General features: G+C 44.5%; 1 protein-coding gene across 3 annotated transcripts in view; it reads left to right on the top strand.

The window, feature by feature from the left end:
* Positions 1 to 21,219, top strand: part of cadpsa (Ca2+-dependent activator protein for secretion a) — a gene marked incomplete at its 5' end in the record, with an annotated part of 352,388 nt that overhangs the window by 129,502 nt on the left and 201,667 nt on the right. For all 3 annotated transcript variants that reach the window (XM_084025306.1, XM_084025305.1, XM_084025304.1), the window contains one exon: positions 13,927 to 14,048. In XM_084025306.1, coding sequence (XP_083881432.1) covers positions 13,927 to 14,048 — 122 coding nt within the window. The remainder of the gene's footprint in view (positions 1 to 13,926; positions 14,049 to 21,219) is intronic.

The raw sequence follows: 21,219 nt of genomic DNA, 5'->3' as shown, positions 1-21,219 counted from the left end.
AGGTCATCCAGGATTTTATGCCATCAACACATGCCTGGAGTTTAACTAGCTGATTGGTTTCTTCAGGCTTGATCAATAGATATAATTGTGTATCATCAGCATTACAATGGAAGTTTACAGAGTGTCCTCTAAAAATGTTGCCTAAAGGAAGCATATAAAGGGTGGAAATAATTGGTCCGAGCACAGAACCTTGAGGAACACTGTATTTAACTTCAGTGTGCCTGGAGGATTTTTCATTGACATGCACAAACTGAGATCGATTGGATAAATAGGACTTAAACCAGCTTAATGCGGTTCCTTTGATGCCAATTAATTTTTCCACTCTACATATTACAATCTCATGGTTAATGGTGTCAAACGCAGCACTAAGATCTAGCAGAACAAGTACAGAAACCAGTCCTTTGTCAGAAGCAATAAGAAGGTCATTTGTAATTTTCACCAGAGCTGTCTCTGTACTATGATGTACTCTAAATCCTGACTGAAAGTCCTCAAGTAGACTGTTATTGTTGAGAAAGTCACACAGCTGATTGGCGACTACTTTCTCAAGGATCTTAGAGAGAAAAGGAAAATTTGATATTGGTCTGTAGTTTGATAAAACCCCTGGATCTACTCTAGAGTAGGCTTTTTAAGAAGAGGTTTAATTACAGCTACTTTAAATGACTGTGGCACATAGCCTGTTAATAAATACACATTGATCATATCTAATAGCGACGCACTAACTAAGAGTAAGACTTCTTTCAGTAGCCTGGTTGGTATCGGGTCTAGGAGACAGGTTGAAGGTTTAGAAGAAAAGATCATTGACGTTAGTTGGTTTAGGTTGATTGGAGAAAAGCAGTCTAAATATATATTAGGTCTTAATGCTATTTCTAAGACTCCTGAGTTTGAGGGTAACGCGGTTCCAATTGAAGGCAAGATGCAAGTTATTTTGTCTCGGATTGCTAGAATCTAGTAAGTCGTTACTACTAAGATCTCCAGGAATGCATGGCTCAGTAGAGCTGTGACTCTTTGTCAGCCTGGCTACAGTACTGAAAAGAAATCTAGGCTTGTTTTTATTTTCCTCTATTAAAGATGAGTAGTAGGCCGCTCTGGCATTACGGAGAGCCTTCTTGTATGTTTTAAGACAGTCTTGCCAGACTAGGCGGGATTCTTCCAGTTTGGTGGAGAGCCAGATGGTTTCAAGTTTACGCAATTTTTGTTTTAATTTACGAGTTTGCGAGTTATACCAGGGAGCTAACTTCCTATGCTTTATAGTTTTCTGTTTTAGCGGAGCAACAGAGTTGAGAGTCGTTCACAGTAGGCTTCCAGATTCATCTATAAGAGAATCGATCTGGGAGGGACTAAGATTAACATAGAAGTCCTCCATTTCAAGACATGGAAGTGAACTCAAGACTGGCGGAATTACTTCCTTAAACTTAGCTACTGCTCTATCCGATAGACACCGAGAGTAGTAGCTTTTTCCTAGAGGAGATCCTTCCTTTTCGATTTCAACGCCATAAGATAAGATGAGGTCGAGAGTGTGGCTATGACAGTGAGTTGGTTTATGTACACTCTGACACAAGCCAATATAATCTATTAATGAAGTAAATGCTACACTAAGGCTGTCATTTACAACATCCACAACGACATTAAAATCCCCCACAATAATAACTTTATCTGATTTAAGGACTAAACTTGATAGCAACTCAGAGAATTCAGAGCATGGACCAGGAGCACGATACACAATAACAAACAAAAATGGCTGCATTGTTTTCCAATTTGGGTGCGAAAGGCTGAGAATCAGGCTCTCGAATGAGTTATAATTTAGTTTGGGTTTCGGATTGATTGCCATCTTGAATCAAAAATGGCTGCAACTCCCCCTCCACGTCTGCTACCTCGAGATATAGGAGTATTAATATGGCTGGGAGGACTAGCTTCGTTTAAGCAAACAGTCTTCATCACGCAGCCAGGTTTCAGTCAGGCAGAATAAATCAATATGATTATCTGATTTTAAATCATTGACTAATACTGCTTTAGATGAGAGAGATCTAATGTTTAAGAGTAATTCTCTTATTTTGTTTTACTACATCGGAAGTGCTAATTTTTATTAGGTTTTCATGTGAAATCCCTCTTCTGTTGGATCGAATTAATTTGGTTGGTCGGGGGACAGACACCGTTCTTATGTGGTTTTGGGTGGGTGACTGCTCTAATGGAGGTGCAGAAAAGTGTGTAAGACTGCAACTCTGCTTCCTGGTCTCAACACTGGTTTGTCATGTTTTAGGACTACCAATGAGATCCGCAATGTTTCTAGATAGGAGAGCGGCTCCATCCAAAGTGGGGTGGATGCCATCTCTCCTGATCAGAAATGGCTGAAATAAACACTTTTACTGCTTTGTACATGTTGTGGAAGTCCAAGACAAACCGGGAAACTAAACGGTGTCCTGTCCGAGTTTATAACTTCATCCCGAGGGGCATCGGTGAATCTCCATCCATCGTCTACCGCTAATTCTGTATTTAGGGTCGCGGGGGGGCGATCCCAGCTGTCAGTGGGCGAAGGCGGGGTACACCTGGACAGGACGCCAGTATATTGCAGGGCCGACATGTAGAGACAGACAACCATTCACAGACACATTCACACCTTTTTTTTTTACCAATTTAGAGTCACCACTTAACCTATCCCCGTCCTGCATGTCTTTGGACTGTGGGAGAAAGCCGGAGAACCCAGAGAGAACCCACACTCACCAGTGTTGCCACAGTTACTTTGAAAAAGTAATCAGACTACTGACTACTCCTTTACAAAGTAACTTAGTTAAGTTACTGACTACTTGATTTTAAAAGTAACTAAGTTAGATTACAAGTTACTTTATTAGTTACATTCAACAGCTGCCGACTACCGATTTTGCCAATACTCACTTTATTGACGTGCTTATTTCATTCAGTTCTTCTAGTTGCCGAGTTCGCTTGTGCTATGGCTTGCACAAGTCAAGGGTTCTAGTTAGACAGGCATTAAAAACAGTCTTGCCCACTCCACAGTGCACCCGAGGCAAATCAATTGTAACGGCAGACTATCGATGTACATATGTGTTGATAGAATGTTTGAAATAAAACCAACCTTGAATTTTTAAGGATTTATGTCTCAGCAGCAGCAGCAGCGTGTCATACTTCCTAGTAGGCTATATGGCAGCGGCGGACTGATATCACCTAGCACTTATAAGTTACCGGTTCTATAATAGTTTGTTTACCTGCTGTCATTGCTACAGACGCAGAGTAGCCTGCAGTTCTAGTTTTATCAATCTCACATAAATGGCCACTTTTGGAGGATATACTGAAACTTTTGAAGACTCTGATGAGGAGTTTTTTTCCACCCAAACCCAACCAGTACGAGCCTGAATTCACAGAGGAAGAATTGAGCGAGAGGGATGCTCAAAGGGCAGAACGTGAACGAGCGTCTGTGGAGACCGAGATAGCCCCCGCTGGAGCTGAGAACTGGGACCGCATAAACGGAGACTGGTGGTGCCAGGAGGGAATCCCCCGCAACGCGTCCGAGGGTTTACAGTTCTCTGTGTTTGAGTGAGCTCCAAGGGCTTTTCAGACAGCCTTGGGGGTATAAGTGCCGAAAGTTCGGCCCGGTTCGATTGTCTATTTACGGGCAGTATTTCGGGCGGCGCGTCTTAGAGTTTTGAGTCCGACGGAGCAAAGTAAAATTCCGCTGCTGCTGAGAAACTAGTCCCTCAAAAAATGGATGATTCATGCAATGCGAGGTTAGTTTTGTTTCAAATATTATTCTATCAACACAGATATGTACATCAACAGTCTAGTGTTTTAATTGATTTGCCTCGGGTGCACTGTGGATTCGGTATGAGTGCTTTTAATGCCTGTCTAACTAGAAACATTGACTTGCGCTAGCCATAGCATAAGCGAACTCGGCAACTAGAAGAACTGAATTAAATTTCTTGAAAACGTCTCCAGACGTCTCGAACACACCGGCTGACTTGGAAAATAGGTCTTATGTCCAAAATTCCGAACTATCCCTTTAAGTCTGTCTGTTAAGACAATACGCAAATGGCAATGGCGTTCGGCTCGCTCAGAGCTAGGCTATACTAACACCATAGCTGTTCTCTAAACTCAACTCAAGTTTATTTATAAAACACTTTATAAATAAAAACAACAGCTAAAAATGCTGTACATTAACAATAAAAAATATAAAACATGACAAAATAATACAAGATGTAATTCAATAAAAATGATACAATAAAGACAATAAACAAGACAAAAGTCTCAAGTTGTGTTAAAAGCCAAGGAGTCCAGGTGGGTTTTAAGGTAATTTATAAAAATGGGCAGCAAAGGGGCCTGTCTAATGTGCAAAGGCAAATTTTTGGAGCAGCTACCAAAAAGGCTCTGTCCCCTTCTGAGCTTCCGCTTTGATTTGGGGACAAACACTAAACATAATGTCGCCTCGGCATAAATACGGCAGCGACCTTGTTGTTTGGACCACGTACAGTCTCTGAGTTTGTACTCCATAGTTTGGTTCAGTTGGTTCAGAGTGGTTTCAGTCTGTATGACACTTTAGATACTATCGTAGAGCTCGGGGAGACCACAGACCACTACATTGTGTTTGCCTCCATTACAGATTCAGTGACGAGTGACGACACAAAGAGGATCTCAACGCTGATTGGCTTTGCGTCAGAGCGCCAACGTAAATTTGTCGCTCGAGTTTAAACAATAAATCCAGATTGGGAATCACTTATGATTTTGTTCAAATGTTTTTTTTAATCTATTGGCATATATAAGGGTTAACATTTTGTAGTCAGTGTTCAACAGCATTATTGTTCTGAGATTGTCTATATATTTTAGGATCCTTACCAGGCTTTGGTCAGGCAGGCAAGGGTGGTACACGAAGAGGGATCTCAGACGTTCAGGACAGTTTAGCTTCAACTCCTACTTTCTCGACCAACTCCACCATTTGCTTTCTCTTCTGTGTGTGTGTTTCACTTCCCTGTTTGTACTGTGTAATCTGGGTGGTGATTGGCTGGCGCAGAGTTTCTCCAACAAGGTTCAGGTGTTTTCCATCTGGCTGATTGCAGTGATGTCACAGGAACTCCATATTTGGGCATAGGCTTGATTGTAGGGCTAGCCTGCTGTGTCCCATGTGGCCCCTCTAGGGGCCCGGAGTGTAAATACCAGAAATGGCACATAATGGTGGTTTCGTGCTCCTCCGTGGCCGGCTGTCACACACCCTCCCCCTCAGCTCCGACCGGGAGGGAGGGGAGGTCCAGCCCCCCAGGGCGTCTCTCCTAGACATGGCGTCTGTGTTTCCGTGTGCGGCTCCAGACCTGTGGACGACGGAGAAGGTATAGGGCTGAAAGGATAGAAACTAGTGGGTGACCCTGGCATTGGCCTCTTTTTTTTTTCTTGACTTTCAGACAAGAGCGGCGTGGTCTGTGACAAGGGGGAAGTGCCACCCCAACAGATAGTATTTTAACTCTTCTAAGGCCCATTTGATTGCTAGACATTCTTTCTCTATGGTGGAGTAGTTTTGTTCTCTGGGTAGAAGTTTACGGCTGGATGTTCCTCCAGTGTTTCCCCTACCATTGTACAGACCTGCCGCCAGGCCAAAAAAAAAAAAATCAATATGCCAAAAATAAGCCACCTATCAATTCATTCATAAATCAATAATCATTTACATTAGGAGCGCCTCCGCAAGGCACAGTAGACTTGCTCCGCAAGACGCGCGGCCACAACAATACTCGCAGTGCGCTCCCGCTACGTTCTTCTTCATGTACTTTACGCGCTTGATGTTGTTCTGATGCCGCTCTGCCTCGTTAAACTACCACGATGTCGCTTTCTACTTTGAAAACACGGAAAGTTGACACTGTATTTTGATAAGCTGTTGCACAAAAATGCCGCTGTGTGTCTCCGTCCAAAATCCTCAAATCCTCGCACAGATCCGCTTGTGCGCGCATTCGCTGATGCAGGTCGAGTGTTGTCGAGAAATATATGCAGAGACGGCGCTCCTTAAAAACAACATCAAGCCATGCGTGTGTAGTATTAGGACGTAATGACGTATGTACAACCGGCTAACGGGCCAAAGCCCGTTTGGGCTGGAGCAGTGTGAATGCAAGCCGCGGGGGACCCCCCTGGGGCAATCGTGCCGAGGCACGCTACTGATCGCGCCCTCAGCCTATGTTAATAAAATAAGGATTGTTTTTTGATAAGCTGTGGAACTCTTGAGTTAACCTATTTCTACCTGAATTTCTATGAACTATTAGGCTGTTGAGTAAACCTATAACTTATATTTTACTTGATAAAATAAGACAATGCACTCATATGTCGTTGTAGTATCTGTAGCTATTAATGTGATGCTCCTCATTTTCCAGCCATATTTTTCCGGCCCCTAATTTTGGATCATTTCCATCAACCGGCACCTTAATAAGTCACTCTCTCCTTGAATCCTTGAAAACCTTGAATACACTCTGGTTGAACAAAAATGTTGAATGCAAATATAATAATTGTAGAATTGCAGACTGCTTGCTGTGCCACCTGACTTAATCCAACTGCACCAATACACCATCCCACGCGTCTCGTCTGTTTAGGGTTTTTTCGGTGGGTACCACCGGGCCTGAAAAAAATTCTAGGGGAAACACTGGTTCCTCACTTCGTTGTAGTTGGGACAGGACGGCACCCACCCCTGTTTCGGATGCATCGGTTTGGACCACGAGGGGCTGTGTGTAGTCCGGGGTCACACCACTGGTCCAGAACAGAGCACCCCCATGAGTACTTGGAAGGCCCTCTCCGTCTCTTCGGCCCACTTGATCCGGTCTGGCAGCCGGCTCCTGGTGAGGGAGGAGAAATGGGGGACAAACCAGCGGTAGTAGCTGGAGAGCCCTACGAATGTTAGTACCTGTTTCTTGGTTTGGGGGCGGGGCCACTTTCGGAATGCCTCGACCTTGCCCGCCAGGGGTTTGACGCATTATGATGTAATGGAACAGGGCCGTCCGGGGTAGTGAATGCGGTCTTCTCCCTGTCCGTAGGAGCCGGGGGCACCTGCCAGTAGCCTTTGGTCAGGTCCAGAGTGGAGATGTAACAGCTTTTCCCCAGCCGTTCGATCAGCTCGTCCACTCTGGGCATGGGGTCATCAAACCTGGAGATCACATTTAACTTCCTAAAGTCATTACAGAATCTTACGGACCCATCAGGCTTGGGTACCAGCACAATGGGGCTGCTCCATCCGCTATGGGACTCTTCTATGATACCGTTTGTTCAGCATTGTTTTTTCCTCTTGACAGATAGCTTCCCTCTGGGCTTCGGGGATCTGGTAGGGCCTCAGTTTTACCTTCTTTCTGGGCTCTGTGATAATGTGGTGCTGGAGGAGGTTGTTGTGGCCGTCATCCGTAGAGAACACATCTCTATGGCAGTCTATCAGCTCCCGGAGGTCATGGCGTTGTCTCTCAGACAGCTACTCTGTCAAGGTTCGGACAAGACATGGACTCGAAAAAGGAGGTGAGGACCCAAATGCAGGAAAAAGGGATTTATTCCAATCATTAACGGAGTACAAAACCAAAACTAAGACTAAAACAAAGTATCAACCCAAAAAACCACAAAGGCAAAAACGACTATTAAAGAAACACTTACAAAAAGGAACCAAAACACGAAGGGACACGGGAGGCAGGACGAGGTACAAAAATATCCAAAGACAAGACTTGGTGCAGCATGCAGGGGAAGACAGCGACAGCAACATCGACAATGAACCAACAAGAGACAGGGGAAACACACAGACTATATACACAGGGAGGCAGGGAGCTGACGAGGAACAGGTGAAACACATCAGGGCAGGCATGGTAATCAACACGAGAGGGTGGGGGAGTCAAGACAGCGGAAACAACAAGGACCAGGAAGTACGAGACAGGAAATGACACTGAGGACAAAATAAAACAGGAAATCAAAACCAAGGAAACAGAACATGACAAAAACACAGATCATGACATACTCTCCCATGGGTACCAAGACTGGCTCCGTTTTGGCCGGGCCCTGTGGGAGAAACACAGCACACAATGCCTCCCGGGCGACCCACTTTTTCAACAGGTTGATGTGGTATACCTTTTCTGGTGGTCGTCGCCTGGGCCGGCTGATGCGGTAGTTAACCTCTCCCACTTTCTCGATCACTTCATAGGGTCCGCGCCGTGACCCAAACAAGGTCTCCAGGGTTGAACACCCAGGGCTGGGCGCTTCAGTTGTAGATGCGGGCTTGGGCGGCCGCTATGTGTTCTCTTACCATGGGCCATAGGGTGGCCATCCTATTCTGTACCTCCTCCACGTGTTCTACCAGGGTTCGGTGGGGTGAGGGCTGCTGCTCCCAGGCTTCTTTGGCCAGGTCCAGTAGTCCTCGGCGTTGTCTCCCATACAGCAGCTCGAAGGGAGAAAAACCTGTGGAAGCCTGGGGCACCTCACGAATGGAGAACAACAGATAAGGCAGGAGCTGATCCCAGTTTCAGCCATCCGTCTCGATAACCTTTCTTAACATCCGTTTCAATGTCTGGTCGAATCACTGTACTGACCCATCGGTTTGCGGGTGGTATACTGAGGTTCTTAACTGTGTGATGTTTAACAATGTGCACCAATCTTTCATTATACCGGACATGAATGGGGTGCCTTGATCTGTCAGGATCTCCTCTGGGATGCTTACCCATGAAAACATCATCACCAGCTCATGGGCTATTCCCTTGGAGGTCATTGTGCGCAGGGGGATCACTTCAGGGTACCTGGTGGCATAATCAAGGATCACCAGGATGTACTGGTGACCTCTGGCGCTATTTGGCAGGGGGCCGACCAGGTCCATCCCTATCCTGCTAAACGGGACTGAAATGATAGGCAAAGGGATTAGTGGGTAGCGGTGATGGGGTTTTGGTGCCACCTGTTGGCACTCGGGGCAGCTACTGCAGAAGTCCTCAACTGCTTTTTTGACACCCGGCCAGTAAAACCGCGCCTTGATCCTCTCTAAGGTTTTCTCTACCCCTAGGTGAGCACTGAGCTGGTAAGAGTGCCCAAGTCAACATCAAGTGCGGCATATACCAGGGAGATGCACTATCACCACTGCTGTTCTGCATAGGCCTGAACCCCCTCAGTCAGATCATCACGAAGAGTGGCTACGGGTAGTGGGGCAACAATCAGCCATCTGCTCTACATGGACGACATCAAGTTGTACGCCAGGAGCGAGCGAGAAATAGACTCACTGATCCACACCACCAGGATCTACAGCGATGACATAGGGATGTCATTCGGATTGGAGTGTGGCCTGATGGTCTCAAAGAGAGGCAAGATTATCAGGACTGAGGGGATTGACCTACCAGAGGGCAACATAGGTGATATCCAAGACAGCTACAAGTACCTTGGCATCCCACAGGCTAATGGAAACCATGAAGAGGCCACAAGGAAATCAACCTCAGTCAAATACCTCCAAAGAGTAAGGCAGGTCCTGAAAAGTCAGCTGAATGGTAAGACTAAGGTCCGAGCCATCAACATGTACGCACTACCAGTCATCAGATACCCCGCTGGTATCATAAGCTGGCCAAAGGAGGAGATAGAAGCCACAGATATTTGACATTTGGAGCAGACACTGCAGCTACAAGCCTCTGAGGATGTCCCAGGACTGCTGGTGCCTCTGAGGATGTCCCATGCTGGAGTGGCTCGTTGGCTTCGTTGCTGTCACCCCCATCACCACCGTGGAACTATGGACATGGAACCCATCTGTTCTGTTAGTAAGCAGTGGACGAGGTTCTCCATGGAACACCTTGAAAGACAGAAGTCCTTCCTTAAATCCCCTTCCCGAAGTAGAGGCCCATCGGGGGAACATGAGGATTGACCTGCAGTACAGCCCTCTGGCACCAACCTGTAACAGAAAACACAAGATATTACATTTATTCTGAATGTTTTCCTATTCATTTGTTGATAAACTACTTATTTCTTCTTATCATACACGTATTGCAACCTGTATATATAACATGGATTATTTGTCTAATAAATTATTCACTTATATCCCACTTGCTTGTACTTGTTTATTTTTATCACACCAAACTCATACATGATATTATTAAAACCACTTATATTAGCTTACATGTAGCCTACATTTGTTTATGCATGCATATGCACATCTATTGATAATCAAACAATAAAGGAACGTATTTAAACCAGATAAGTCATATTACTTACTTCAGAGAGAAATCCAAATTCCATGTATGTGAATAATGTAGCTCCTCCGACGGGCCGATTGCCTCCGTTGTCTCCACTGTGGTGAAGGTGCTGGTGTTCCGTGGTCAGAGGTATAAAACTCCTCTATGAACGGACTATTAATGATCGATAAAAGCTGCTTAATAGTCGCGATCGATGGCGAGTGAAAGCAGCTACTCAGGTAAGAGGAAGAAAGAGGGAAAGCGTGAGAGCGCGCATATATAATAAACTGTAGAAAACGTTTGACAATTGTAATTTGACTTAATAAATATTTAGAAATATTAAATTAACTAATAATAATCATGCTTTATATTTTCATAAGTAATTTCCATTAAACGGGAGCTAGAACCGCTAACGTAATCGATTCGGTTACGTCAGAGAAGATGAGGACGAGATGTCAATAAAGTTAAAAAAAAAAAAAAAAAAATGTAGTATGAGATGTGTATACTTCGGTGTGAACAGTCTGAGGGTAACAGCATACTCAAACGTTCATTTAGTAGGCAGTATGCAGTACATACACGTTGAGTATGTAGTAGGCAGTACGTTAGTATGGCATTTCGAACACAGCCATACTCAAACAAAAGCATTAATAACACACACTACACACACACACACAAAATACCAAAGCCAGTAATTTAAAGCTCTGGTCTACCATTTGAAAGGTTCCGGCAGACAGTTCTCATTCAGAGTATCCACATAGACACTTCCTAAACCCTGCTGGACAAATGTATGGAAGTCTACTCAGGACAAACGTATGGAGGCCTACTCAGGACAAATGTATGGAAGCCTTCTCAGGACAAATGTATGGAAGCCTACTCAGGACCAGTGTTTGGAATAACGCCGTTATTTTTTCAGTAACGGGGTAATCTAACTAATTACTGTTTCCGTCGTTACAACGCCGTTGTCGTTACTGAACGTTAAATGCGGTGCGTTACTATGAATTGAATTTGTTGGTTGTCGGTTAAAAAAAAAAGTCAGGATCGTGTTCTGCTTGCGCGCCGCTCGTGCCTGGTCTCGGCAGACTGTTGTCCGTGGAGAAACGTGCAAACTTGCCGCGAGCTGGAGCCGGAGTTGGGGCTGCTGCTGGTCTGAGCGGCGCACGAGGGCCACGCGGGCCCCGGTGTCCCACCGTTCTGGTGTTGGACTGGAATCCGGTGCAGCTGTGGAGCGCGGATGATGAAGACAGTGGTGTTGATGATGATGATGATGAACGGCGCGGCGGCTCGTGGAGGCACCGGGGTCTCGCCGTCATTATGTCTACTGCTGTGCGCTCTGACCCTGTTTTGTGATATATGACAGACACAGCATCTCCCACTGTATAATTTCTCCTCAAATTTGAATTATTCCCGCATGCGATGTGCGGAGAATGCGATCTCAATTATTATACACACTACAAGCTACGCGACTATAGGAGTAGACTACAAGACTACAGTTTGCCATCTCATTACAAGATATTTTTTGTGTGAAATGAACAACTTATCCCTAACACTGAATTTTTCATAAATTATACTTAATAGCCCAAATAAAAACATTTCACGCCGGTGCGTCTTTTACGCATTCCGAAGGTGCCTGTTTTATCTTGGATGGAGGGGTAGCGCATTTTAATCTGATCAGTTAACCAGTTCAACCGGTTAATGAGGCTCGGTGGTCGGTCAAAAATATTTTTAGTTTTGGCCATCCCTAATTCGAAGAAGCAGCAGAGATGGCGAGTCCGGAGCAATGAAAAGTTGGCATTTTCAAGGTGGAGATGTCTGTTCTACTCCTTTCAACTGACTTGTGAAAACTGCTCAGAAAAATCCAAATTCTTTGACATAAAGCAACTTTTTTTTTTACAGTAACGCAAATAGTTACTTTCCCTGGTAACTAGTTACTTTTATTATAAAGTAATTCAGTTACTAAATCAGTTACTTTTTGGAACAAGTAGTGAGTAACTATAACTAATTACTTTTTTAAAGTAACGTTCCCAACACTGCTCAGGACAAATGTATGGAAGCCTACTCAGGACAAATGTATGGAAGCCTAATCAGGACATTGTATGGAAGCCTACTCATGACCAATGTATCATGACCAATGTGTCTATCAATCTACTCATGACAAACGCATGGAGAGAGAATGCCACTCAGTATTTTCTTTGTTCAATTATTTTGGTTATTCATTACAGCTGACAGTGGTATAACACATAGCCATGTTTATTTCTTCTTCTTTGTGAAGGTGGTCTTTGAACCACTGCATTAAAGCTATGTTCTACGATTTGGAAAAAAAAATCTATTCAGTCTATCAGGCTTGGCCTGCATAGAATTTGACCAATGGGATCCATTGCTCCAGAAGACTCCCATTGGCTCGTACCCTCCATCCAATCCCTCATCTCCCGTGCTCCTTGTCATCCCGCCTCGTCCCCTCCCAATCCTGCCTCGTCGAATCGTGGAACACTGAGGGGAGGGGAGGGTTTGGTTGGGGAGGGCGGGATGCTTTTTTCAAATCTGTCTCAGAGGCTCAACTGATTTTCAGAATGTAGACCATAGCTTTAAGGTACCATAACAGCATGAATAGACACCTGAATTAAGTTGCTCATGGACCCACACACGCTTTATTAAATAATGCCAAACATGCCTCCAATTCGTGAAATGTTAATCGAATCGGAACAACATTACACTACAACATGAATGTTGTATGGTTTAGAACAAAACTCATAGTTAGGTTTAGAAATAAGTCACCAATGCATCACTTCACAACATTTTGGGACACGCGGTGTCTCCAGGTTGAAAGTCCCGTGATATTGGTCCCATCCCCCACCATAAGTTTCCAATATTTAACACTTTGTCACCAGCTCTTGATGTTGTAGAGTCACTTGGTGTTTAATTCCTCTGTCCACCAGGAAAAAGTCTCCCAACTGACTTTCCATTGACATTGTTTGTTGTACTTTCTTTTAAAAGTCGCAGTCGGCAACATTTGTTTGATCATATTCATTGAAACCGACACTATGCTCCGATAGAACAACATAAATCATCCGGTTTGTTGTTTGTTTTGCAAAAATCCACCACGCCCGTATCATCCTGTCCACTCAGCACAGTTCACAGTTTGTGCACACGCCACAGATCTCACCTCCCCCCTCACGCATGTTACAATGTCACAGGCACACGCCTCAAGCTAGGCATACGCTAAATGACGTTAGCAGTTGCTATCTATGAGTAAGTTAGCCAGCCTACCTCTGTGTAGCGTGTACTCCATGCCGTTTATCGAAGAGAGAAGACACGGGCGCGTACACAGAATCTGGTGCTCGCGCACTGATGAGTACTCGATGGGAGGGAGCAGAGGAGCTCGGTGGTAGAGGGGGGTGAGTGTTGGAAACATTCCAAATTTGAGTCAACTCCATCTGCCAGATTTGCCGACTGCAGCTTTAATTCTACTCCCCACACAGTAAGGGGGACTGGGTTTGTGTCTGTAGTTTTGTCCACATGAGTGTTTCATTGTGAGAAGCTTGTTGTACTCGTTGAAAAAGCGAGAGCCTCCCACACCGAAAATTGGTTAAATCTCTTCTTCTCCATCCTGTTTGTCAATAAAATAGTGCAATACACCATCTGATCTCAGCAGGGTGAAGCTCCAGACCAACCCCACCAGCTCGCTCTTTGAACGATGTCAATGTTTCAGGGCAGCCAACCACAAGGCCGGTCTGTTTGCACATTGAAAGACTGAAAATCACTCAGTGTGTGTGTGCGTTTGCTACAGGTGGTGATCATGGAGGTCCAGGGTCTGAAGTCGTTGGCTCCAAACAGGATTGTTTACTGCACTATGGAGGTGGAAGGAGGACACAAACTGCAGACGGATCAGGCCGAGGCCTCCAAACCCACGTATGTCACACACACACACACACACACACACACACACACACACACACAAACACACACAGAGTAAAAAACAGACACACACAGTTATGTTTTCATGATGTTTTGGGACATTCCATTGACAAACATTAATTTCCTGACCCTTACCCTAACCAGCCTAAACTTAACCTTAAACCAAGTCTTCACCCTCAAATGTAATGATTTAAGTGATAGAGACGTGCAATTGTCCCAATTTGGCCCCACAATGTGAGTGTGTTATCAGATATATGTCCCTACATGACCAGAAAAACATGCACAGTCAAACACACACACACACACACACACAATGCAAAACAAAAACTCGGTCCCCTGATCAAAGTCATTTACAGGTCAACACACTGTTAAAAAAAAATGTATTCTCAGCAGCTTGAATAATACCACACACTGCCATCTGCTGGTCAAATGACTGAATCTAACCCGAAGCCTGTATGCTGTGTTTACATGATCAAATATAGATAAGAATGTGCTGAGCGTAGTACAGGTGTGAAAGTCAATCTGAAGTTGAGATTAAATGAAAAATGCCTTTTCAACCATTTTACATCACATCCCCAGTCATCTTTTCCTGTAAAACTGTAGGCATGTGTTACGTAAGCTAGTGCAGATAGATTTCAAACATGAATATCATGACATCCATCCATCAATCAATTACTTCACTTCTCAATGCTGTGAAGATGTGTATTTATGTGGGTTCAAATGTCAGTTAGTTCTGAACAGTGTTTAAAGGCATATTTCATTTCTTGATTCGCCACGCTAACAAATCAGTTTGCCTCTTCAGCATTTGCATGTTCACTTCCATAATCAAGCTCCAATAAAAGTGGCAATGCTTTGGAGACGGATGTACCATGACGAGTGATGTCTCGTCTCCATGGCAGCCACTCATTCATTGTCTCATCACTTAGATTTTTGGTAATGTTTAGTAGTTTAAGCTGTTGTATTAGAACAGTAGGACGAGTTGAAGGGAACATGGCCAACACCAGATCCTGGCTGGAAACTGCTTCTATCAACTGGTTGGAGCTTAAGAATCCATCTTTGTGTCCTGGCAGACATGAGGTCTGAATAATTGTAACACTAATGCAGCTTTGCGGGTATCGGGGTTCTTTAATTTGGAGAAACACATCACATGAAATCCAGGTATACATGGATGCAGGAGGTTGATACTGTACACAAATAAACTGGTTATGACTGTAGGTTATAAATGGCAGCTGTATACATTAATAATTTCACCTCAGTGAGGTGTTTACGGAGATAAACCCTGTTGGCAAAGGCAGAGACAAAAAAGAAATTCAGCAGAGACTGTAGCAGGTGGAGGCTCCACAAACTGAGTTGATTTTTTTGAGCAGCGCAGTTTGAGACAGGAAGCTGGCTGGCACAGCGGACGTCACGCGTGCACGTGGACCAAGTATGTGGACAGACTGGCAGGCAGCGTAGTGAGAACATGAGAACCTGAGCAGGAAAAACACTGGTCAGCCTCAAAGATGCCTCCTCTCACACACATGCTTTACAGGCGAAGGAGAACAGAACACAAAATACACAAACCAAAATCCAAACAATCCTAACATTGTTAAGTCAAAAGAGGTTTGGAATCTGGAACTGGTCTGCCGTTAGTTTGGATGAAATGGCATCACATGATGGATATAATACGCTGTACAGATCACAAATCCCTCTGGGAAAAATATTTGATTTGAGGCTATATAAATACAATTTAATTAAATATGATGTACACTTAACTGCTTTTATTTATTTAACTTTTACAATTATGACATTATTTTTATTCCGTGTAGTGATTTGTTTTTATTGTTTCATCTATAGTACTGTTTTATCAGTGTTTAAATTTGACCTTGCTTTTGTTATATTTCCTTGTTTCTTGCTTTTCAATTCATTCAATTCAATTTTCTTTATAGTGTCATAACCCTAACCCTCAGGACACTTTACACATTGAGCAGGAGTAGAATATGCTCATGATTTTCAGAGTTAATACATTTTCAAAGTCCCAACATCAACCAGGAGCAGAGTTACAGCGATGGTGGTGAGAAAAAAAACTGCCTTAACAGAATTTTAGGCAGAAATCTCGAGCTTGGAGGTGAGGAGAAGGATTTTCAATTCTATTCTGGATTTTACTGGGAGCCAGTGCAGTGAAGCTAATACAGGAGAAATGTGATCCCCTTTTCTAGTTTTAGTCAGAACACGCGCTGCATTCTGGACCAGCTGGAGGGATAGTAAAAGCCTGATAGTAAGGAATTGCAGTAATCCAGCCTCGAGGTAACAAATGCATGGACAAGTTTTTTGCATCTTTTTGAGACAGCATTGGCCTAAATTTAGTAATGTTACGCAGGTGAAAGTAGGCTGTCCTTGTAGGACAGGTCCTGGTCAAAGATAACTACAAGGTTACTTACGGTAGTATTTGTATATCTTTAGACAGCGACTTTCTGAGGAGTTAAGGCAATTAAGTACAATAACCTCCGTCTTATCTGAGTTTAACGTCAGGAAATTGCAGGTCATCCAGGTTTTTATATCATCATTAGTTGCCTGTAGTTTAACTAGCTGATTGGTTTCTTCAGGCTTGATCGATCGGTAGATAGATATAATTGAGTATCAGCTGCATAAAAATGGAAGTTTATGAGTGTCTTGATATTAATGATGATAATGATATTGCCTAAAGGAAGCATAAGGAAGGAAGCATATGTTGAAAAGAATTGGTCCGAGCACAGAACCTTGTGGAACATTGTATCTAACTTCAGTGCGCATGGAGGATTTTTCATTTACATGCGCAAACTGAGATCTATTGGATGAATAGAACTTAAACAAGCTTAATGTGGTTCCTTTGATGCCAATTCATCTCCAGGGGGGGAATAGACATCACTTGACCAATTTAATGACCTGGGTTCTGTTTGATGAATAAGAAGACAAAACAGAGGAAGAGAATTAGTCAATTATTCAGTCAAACAGCATAAGGTTTTTATTATACACAGGAGGATAGCCAGAATTGACTTCCTGTCTTGTTGTGAAAGATGTGTTGCATTTTGTCAGTGCAGATAGACTTATAACTAAAGGAGAGACCGCCTGGACAGTTTGGAACTACGCAACTCCAGGACACAAAACTTGAGCAGGCCAGAAGGGATGTTAATGTGATTGATGGCCGCCCCCTGGGGGTAAGTGAAGTCTCTTACCCCCACTTTGTGGTGAAATATGTGTTACTGTATCGGGTGGTAAAAGTGAGCGATGAGGTGTGTGAACAGCTACTGGTGCCCAAGCCATACATCACCACCTGTACCACCTGTACGTCCTGTACCTGGCTCACTCCCACTTGTTAGGAGCTCACTAAGGCATGGAGAAAACCTCTCTCTCAGTACAAATCCCCCCATAGGATCTGCATTGAGTAGAACTAGGCCAACAACTGTCTCCCAACCAGAGGCAGGACCTGCAAGAACTCCTCCAATGGAACCGCGGAGGATTCTCCGAGCTCCTGGGGCGGACAGACGTAGTGGCAGATGACAAAGTGACGGTTAAAAGGACAGGAAAAAAGGTTCGACTACGGCCCTTCTATATCCCAGAGGCTCAACGTGCCTGATTCAAGAGGAAGTGAAGAAGATGTTGAAGCTGGGAAGTAATCGAGGAATCTCACAGCTCCTGGTCAAGCTCGATTGTCCTTGTGCCCAAGCTGGATGGTTCTACTCGCTTCTGGAATGATTTTCGGAAGCTGAACGAGGTCTCCCACTTTAATGCTACCCCATGGATGGATGAGCTCATGGAGCAACTGGGACCAGCCCGGTTTATCAGCACCCTGGATCTCACCAAGGGATACTGGCAGGTAGCTCTTACTCCACAGGCCAAAGAGAAAACGGCATTTGTGACCCCTGATGGCCTGTACCAGTACTGCGTTCTCCCTTTTGGGGCCCATTGGTGCCGGCAACATTTCAGAGACTGATGGACAAGGTACTCCGTCCTCATAGAGAGTATGCCTCGATGACGTGGTCGTACACAGGATCCTGGGCACCTTGAGGAAGGTGGAGCTAACTGCCAACCCCAAGAAGTGCCGTCTTGGTTTGGAGGAAGCCCAGGATCTGGGCTACACTGTCGGCAGAGGAGATGTTAAGCCCCAGGAAAGTAAAGTGGAGAAAATTGAGGCGTGGCCCCAACCACACCAAGAAACAGGTGAAAACTTTTTTGGGTCTGCTAGGGTACTATAGACAGTTCATAGTCAGGTTTGATGACCCACGAGATGGTGAATGGACCCACAAAACGAGGGTCCAGCTTCCTTGACTCAACTCTGAGTGGAAGATCCCGCGTAGACAGCCAGACCCGTTGTCCCGGGATGTACCGGGGGGCAGGGATGCTATGCCGGTTTGCGGACCGTTGGTAATGGTTGGAGAAGTGCAGGAGGGTAAGGCGGGCCTGCCCCCAAGTACGATGACACCGCAGGATGAATGCATGGACTGATGGAACGGTGGCCTCCCGTTCCTGCTCAGGGAAGAGTGGTGGTTGGTAACCCCGGGAGCATTGGAACAGTGACAGCCCGGTGGCTGAGCTGGGGAGTGTTGTGGGCATACTCAACACACAGGAGTTGTTTGGACCAGGAGGAGGGATTGCGGGAGGCGAGACAGTGGAGAGCCGTCTGAGCCATCTCCATCTCATCCCCCATAGACTGGGGGTGGAAACCAGATGACACTGCATGAAAAGTGGGATTTTCGTCAGTTAGCGGCCCTGTAAATTGCCGTGGAAGTTCAGGTTTACGACTGCACACGGCAATTTGCAGGAAACACCGAAAACTGACGTGAATTGCCAGGAATTGACGTGGGCCTTGCTTGGCAGTTGTCCCCCCATGACCCCCCTCCCCGTAATCCTAGGGGAGGCTTTAACATGTAAATGAAAATGCTGTGAGCTATACAAATGCAAATCAGGGTAGCAGGGGGAGTTTTCCCCCAGGTGACATTTTTCTGAAAGGTGTTAACTTCATTTCATCTTCATTCAAAGATATAACTTAATTTCATCTTCATTCAAAGATACACAAAACAATTTGCTTCAACAATTACTTTTAATCAGGCTTTGCCACAAAGGTAAAATGTACATTCATGCAAACAACATCACAGTCTCCTAGAGCTCAACCACTGTGCATAGTGGCATGACTACAGTGACCCTTTCTTTGGTCTTGCTTAAATGCACAGTGGATGTGTTAACCACACATCTCCCAGCAATGCGCTCAACAGGCAGAAATGATGCTGGGTATGACGTGTCTGTTCCCTGCAAGCTCCAAACTTCTATTGGCTTTCCATAAAAATGTCTGTCCAGATGGGGATGAAGCCAGGAAACTTGCGCAATAACATGTTTAAATGCAGTACCTTTTGACACAACTATAAACTGCTTTATAATGGCTGGTCGTAGTTCTGCTAGAGGGTCAAGGATGGGTTCATAGATCATAGATCTCGGCTGTGTTCAAAATGCCATACTAACGTCCTACTCGTACTTAATTGTGACGTAAATTTGAGTACGTAGTGCGTTCACATACAATAGTATGTGAATTTGTGCACGCGAGAAATGCCCGGATGTATACTGCATTGGCAAGAATTTCTGAGTACAGCGGACCTTGCTAAATCTACTCAACTTCCCAAAATGCATTGCGGCTCGTCTGACTTCTGAAAAGTTTTGGATAATGGCGGACGACTGCGGTGATTCTGGCGACAGCCCGACACAAACCGCGTACACATGTAAGTATACTGTAACATGACTTTTATGTTTCCAGCTGACTTTTAAATCGTATTGATAATGAACGTTACTTTATTGTTGTTGGAATTGTACGTTAACGTTACGAATCGAAGGTCCTGCCAGCCGGCTAGCCTACTGACGGTAATTTACCATAGGGGTTAGCGAGCGCAAGCGAAGCGGAAAATGTGCCGTTTTTACCGACGTTAACTAATAATATAGTGCTTATGTTAAACCGTGGTTATATATTTACTAACGGTGATTAATAACGCCGTTCACCGTTGTCCGTTAAAGGGACGGACACCGGGCGCCTCATTCAGTGGAGGGAACGATGAGGAGAAGTTCACCGGCAGGATGAATGCTGCTCTGAGAGGCTTCACTTAAGAAAATGTGGTTTAAATGTTATAATTCTTATATCCAGGACTGCTGGAGACTCTGAGGATGTCCCAGGACTGCTGGAGTGGCTGGGCTTCGTCGCTGTCACCCTCATCACCACCGTGGAACTATGGACATGGAACCCATCTGTTCTGTTAGTAAGCAGTGGACGAGGTTCTCCGTGGAACGCCTTGAAAGACAGAAGTCCTTCCTTAAAGAGACTAACGTTAACTCGAAGAAGAGAAGACGGGTGAACAATCCCAAGATTGCGGTAAGAATATGTTCGGTGACTGCTAGCTAAGCTAAAATTAGCAAAGCAAGCCCAAGCTAAAAGTAGCTTAAAAGCTAATAGTCCAAGCTAAAAATAGCATAGTAGCCTTGTAAAAGAACACGAGAGAGGAACCAGTGTAACGTTAAGTTGCTTTGTTAAGTGTATGTTGTTGGTCTTTTACAGGAAGCAGTACGCTGTCTTCACAACTCGGAGACGAATTGTAGGCGCTACGAACCGGAGCAAGGGTAAGATTTAAAGAATATGCTTTCATTCTGCTGTATAAGGAAATAGATGCGTTAACAGTAGATACCGATCTTAACTGTTCATTTTGTTTTCACAGACGAACCTCGCTTCATAACGAAGCTGTGACCTCTTACTTGCTCGGAGCTTTGTCCGCAAGTCCGGATTTCTATGACGCTGATAGTGACGCCATTGTGTGTAAGTAACTTTTACTGTTTTCTTCTCCCTTGTTTTAATTTTACTGTGACTTAAGTTTTCTTATTCATACCACTCATTTAATTGTTTTCCAGCTGCCTGTAAGACATACTATGAAACGGTACGCAGGAGCTTCAGACACACACAGCCTGATCTCGCATCGCAGGCGGAAGCTGTGAAGAGGTCAGCTCGGAGTCGTTCCAGGAGAAAGAGGGTAAGACTTATTAGATTTATTAGATCCGTTTTTGGTCAATGTGACCAAACCTACCTAAACCTATTTTTCAGGTGCATTAATAGATGTGTTGTGTCCATGCGCAGTGCATCGCGCAGTACTGATTGTCTTTATTGATTGTTTTACAG

This window comes from Eutrigla gurnardus (genome assembly GCF_963514095.1).
Source record: "Eutrigla gurnardus genome assembly, chromosome: 2".
In the NCBI taxonomy this organism is placed as follows: Eukaryota; Metazoa; Chordata; class Actinopteri; order Perciformes; family Triglidae; genus Eutrigla; species Eutrigla gurnardus.
This window is presented reverse-complemented; position numbering and strand designations above follow the sequence as displayed.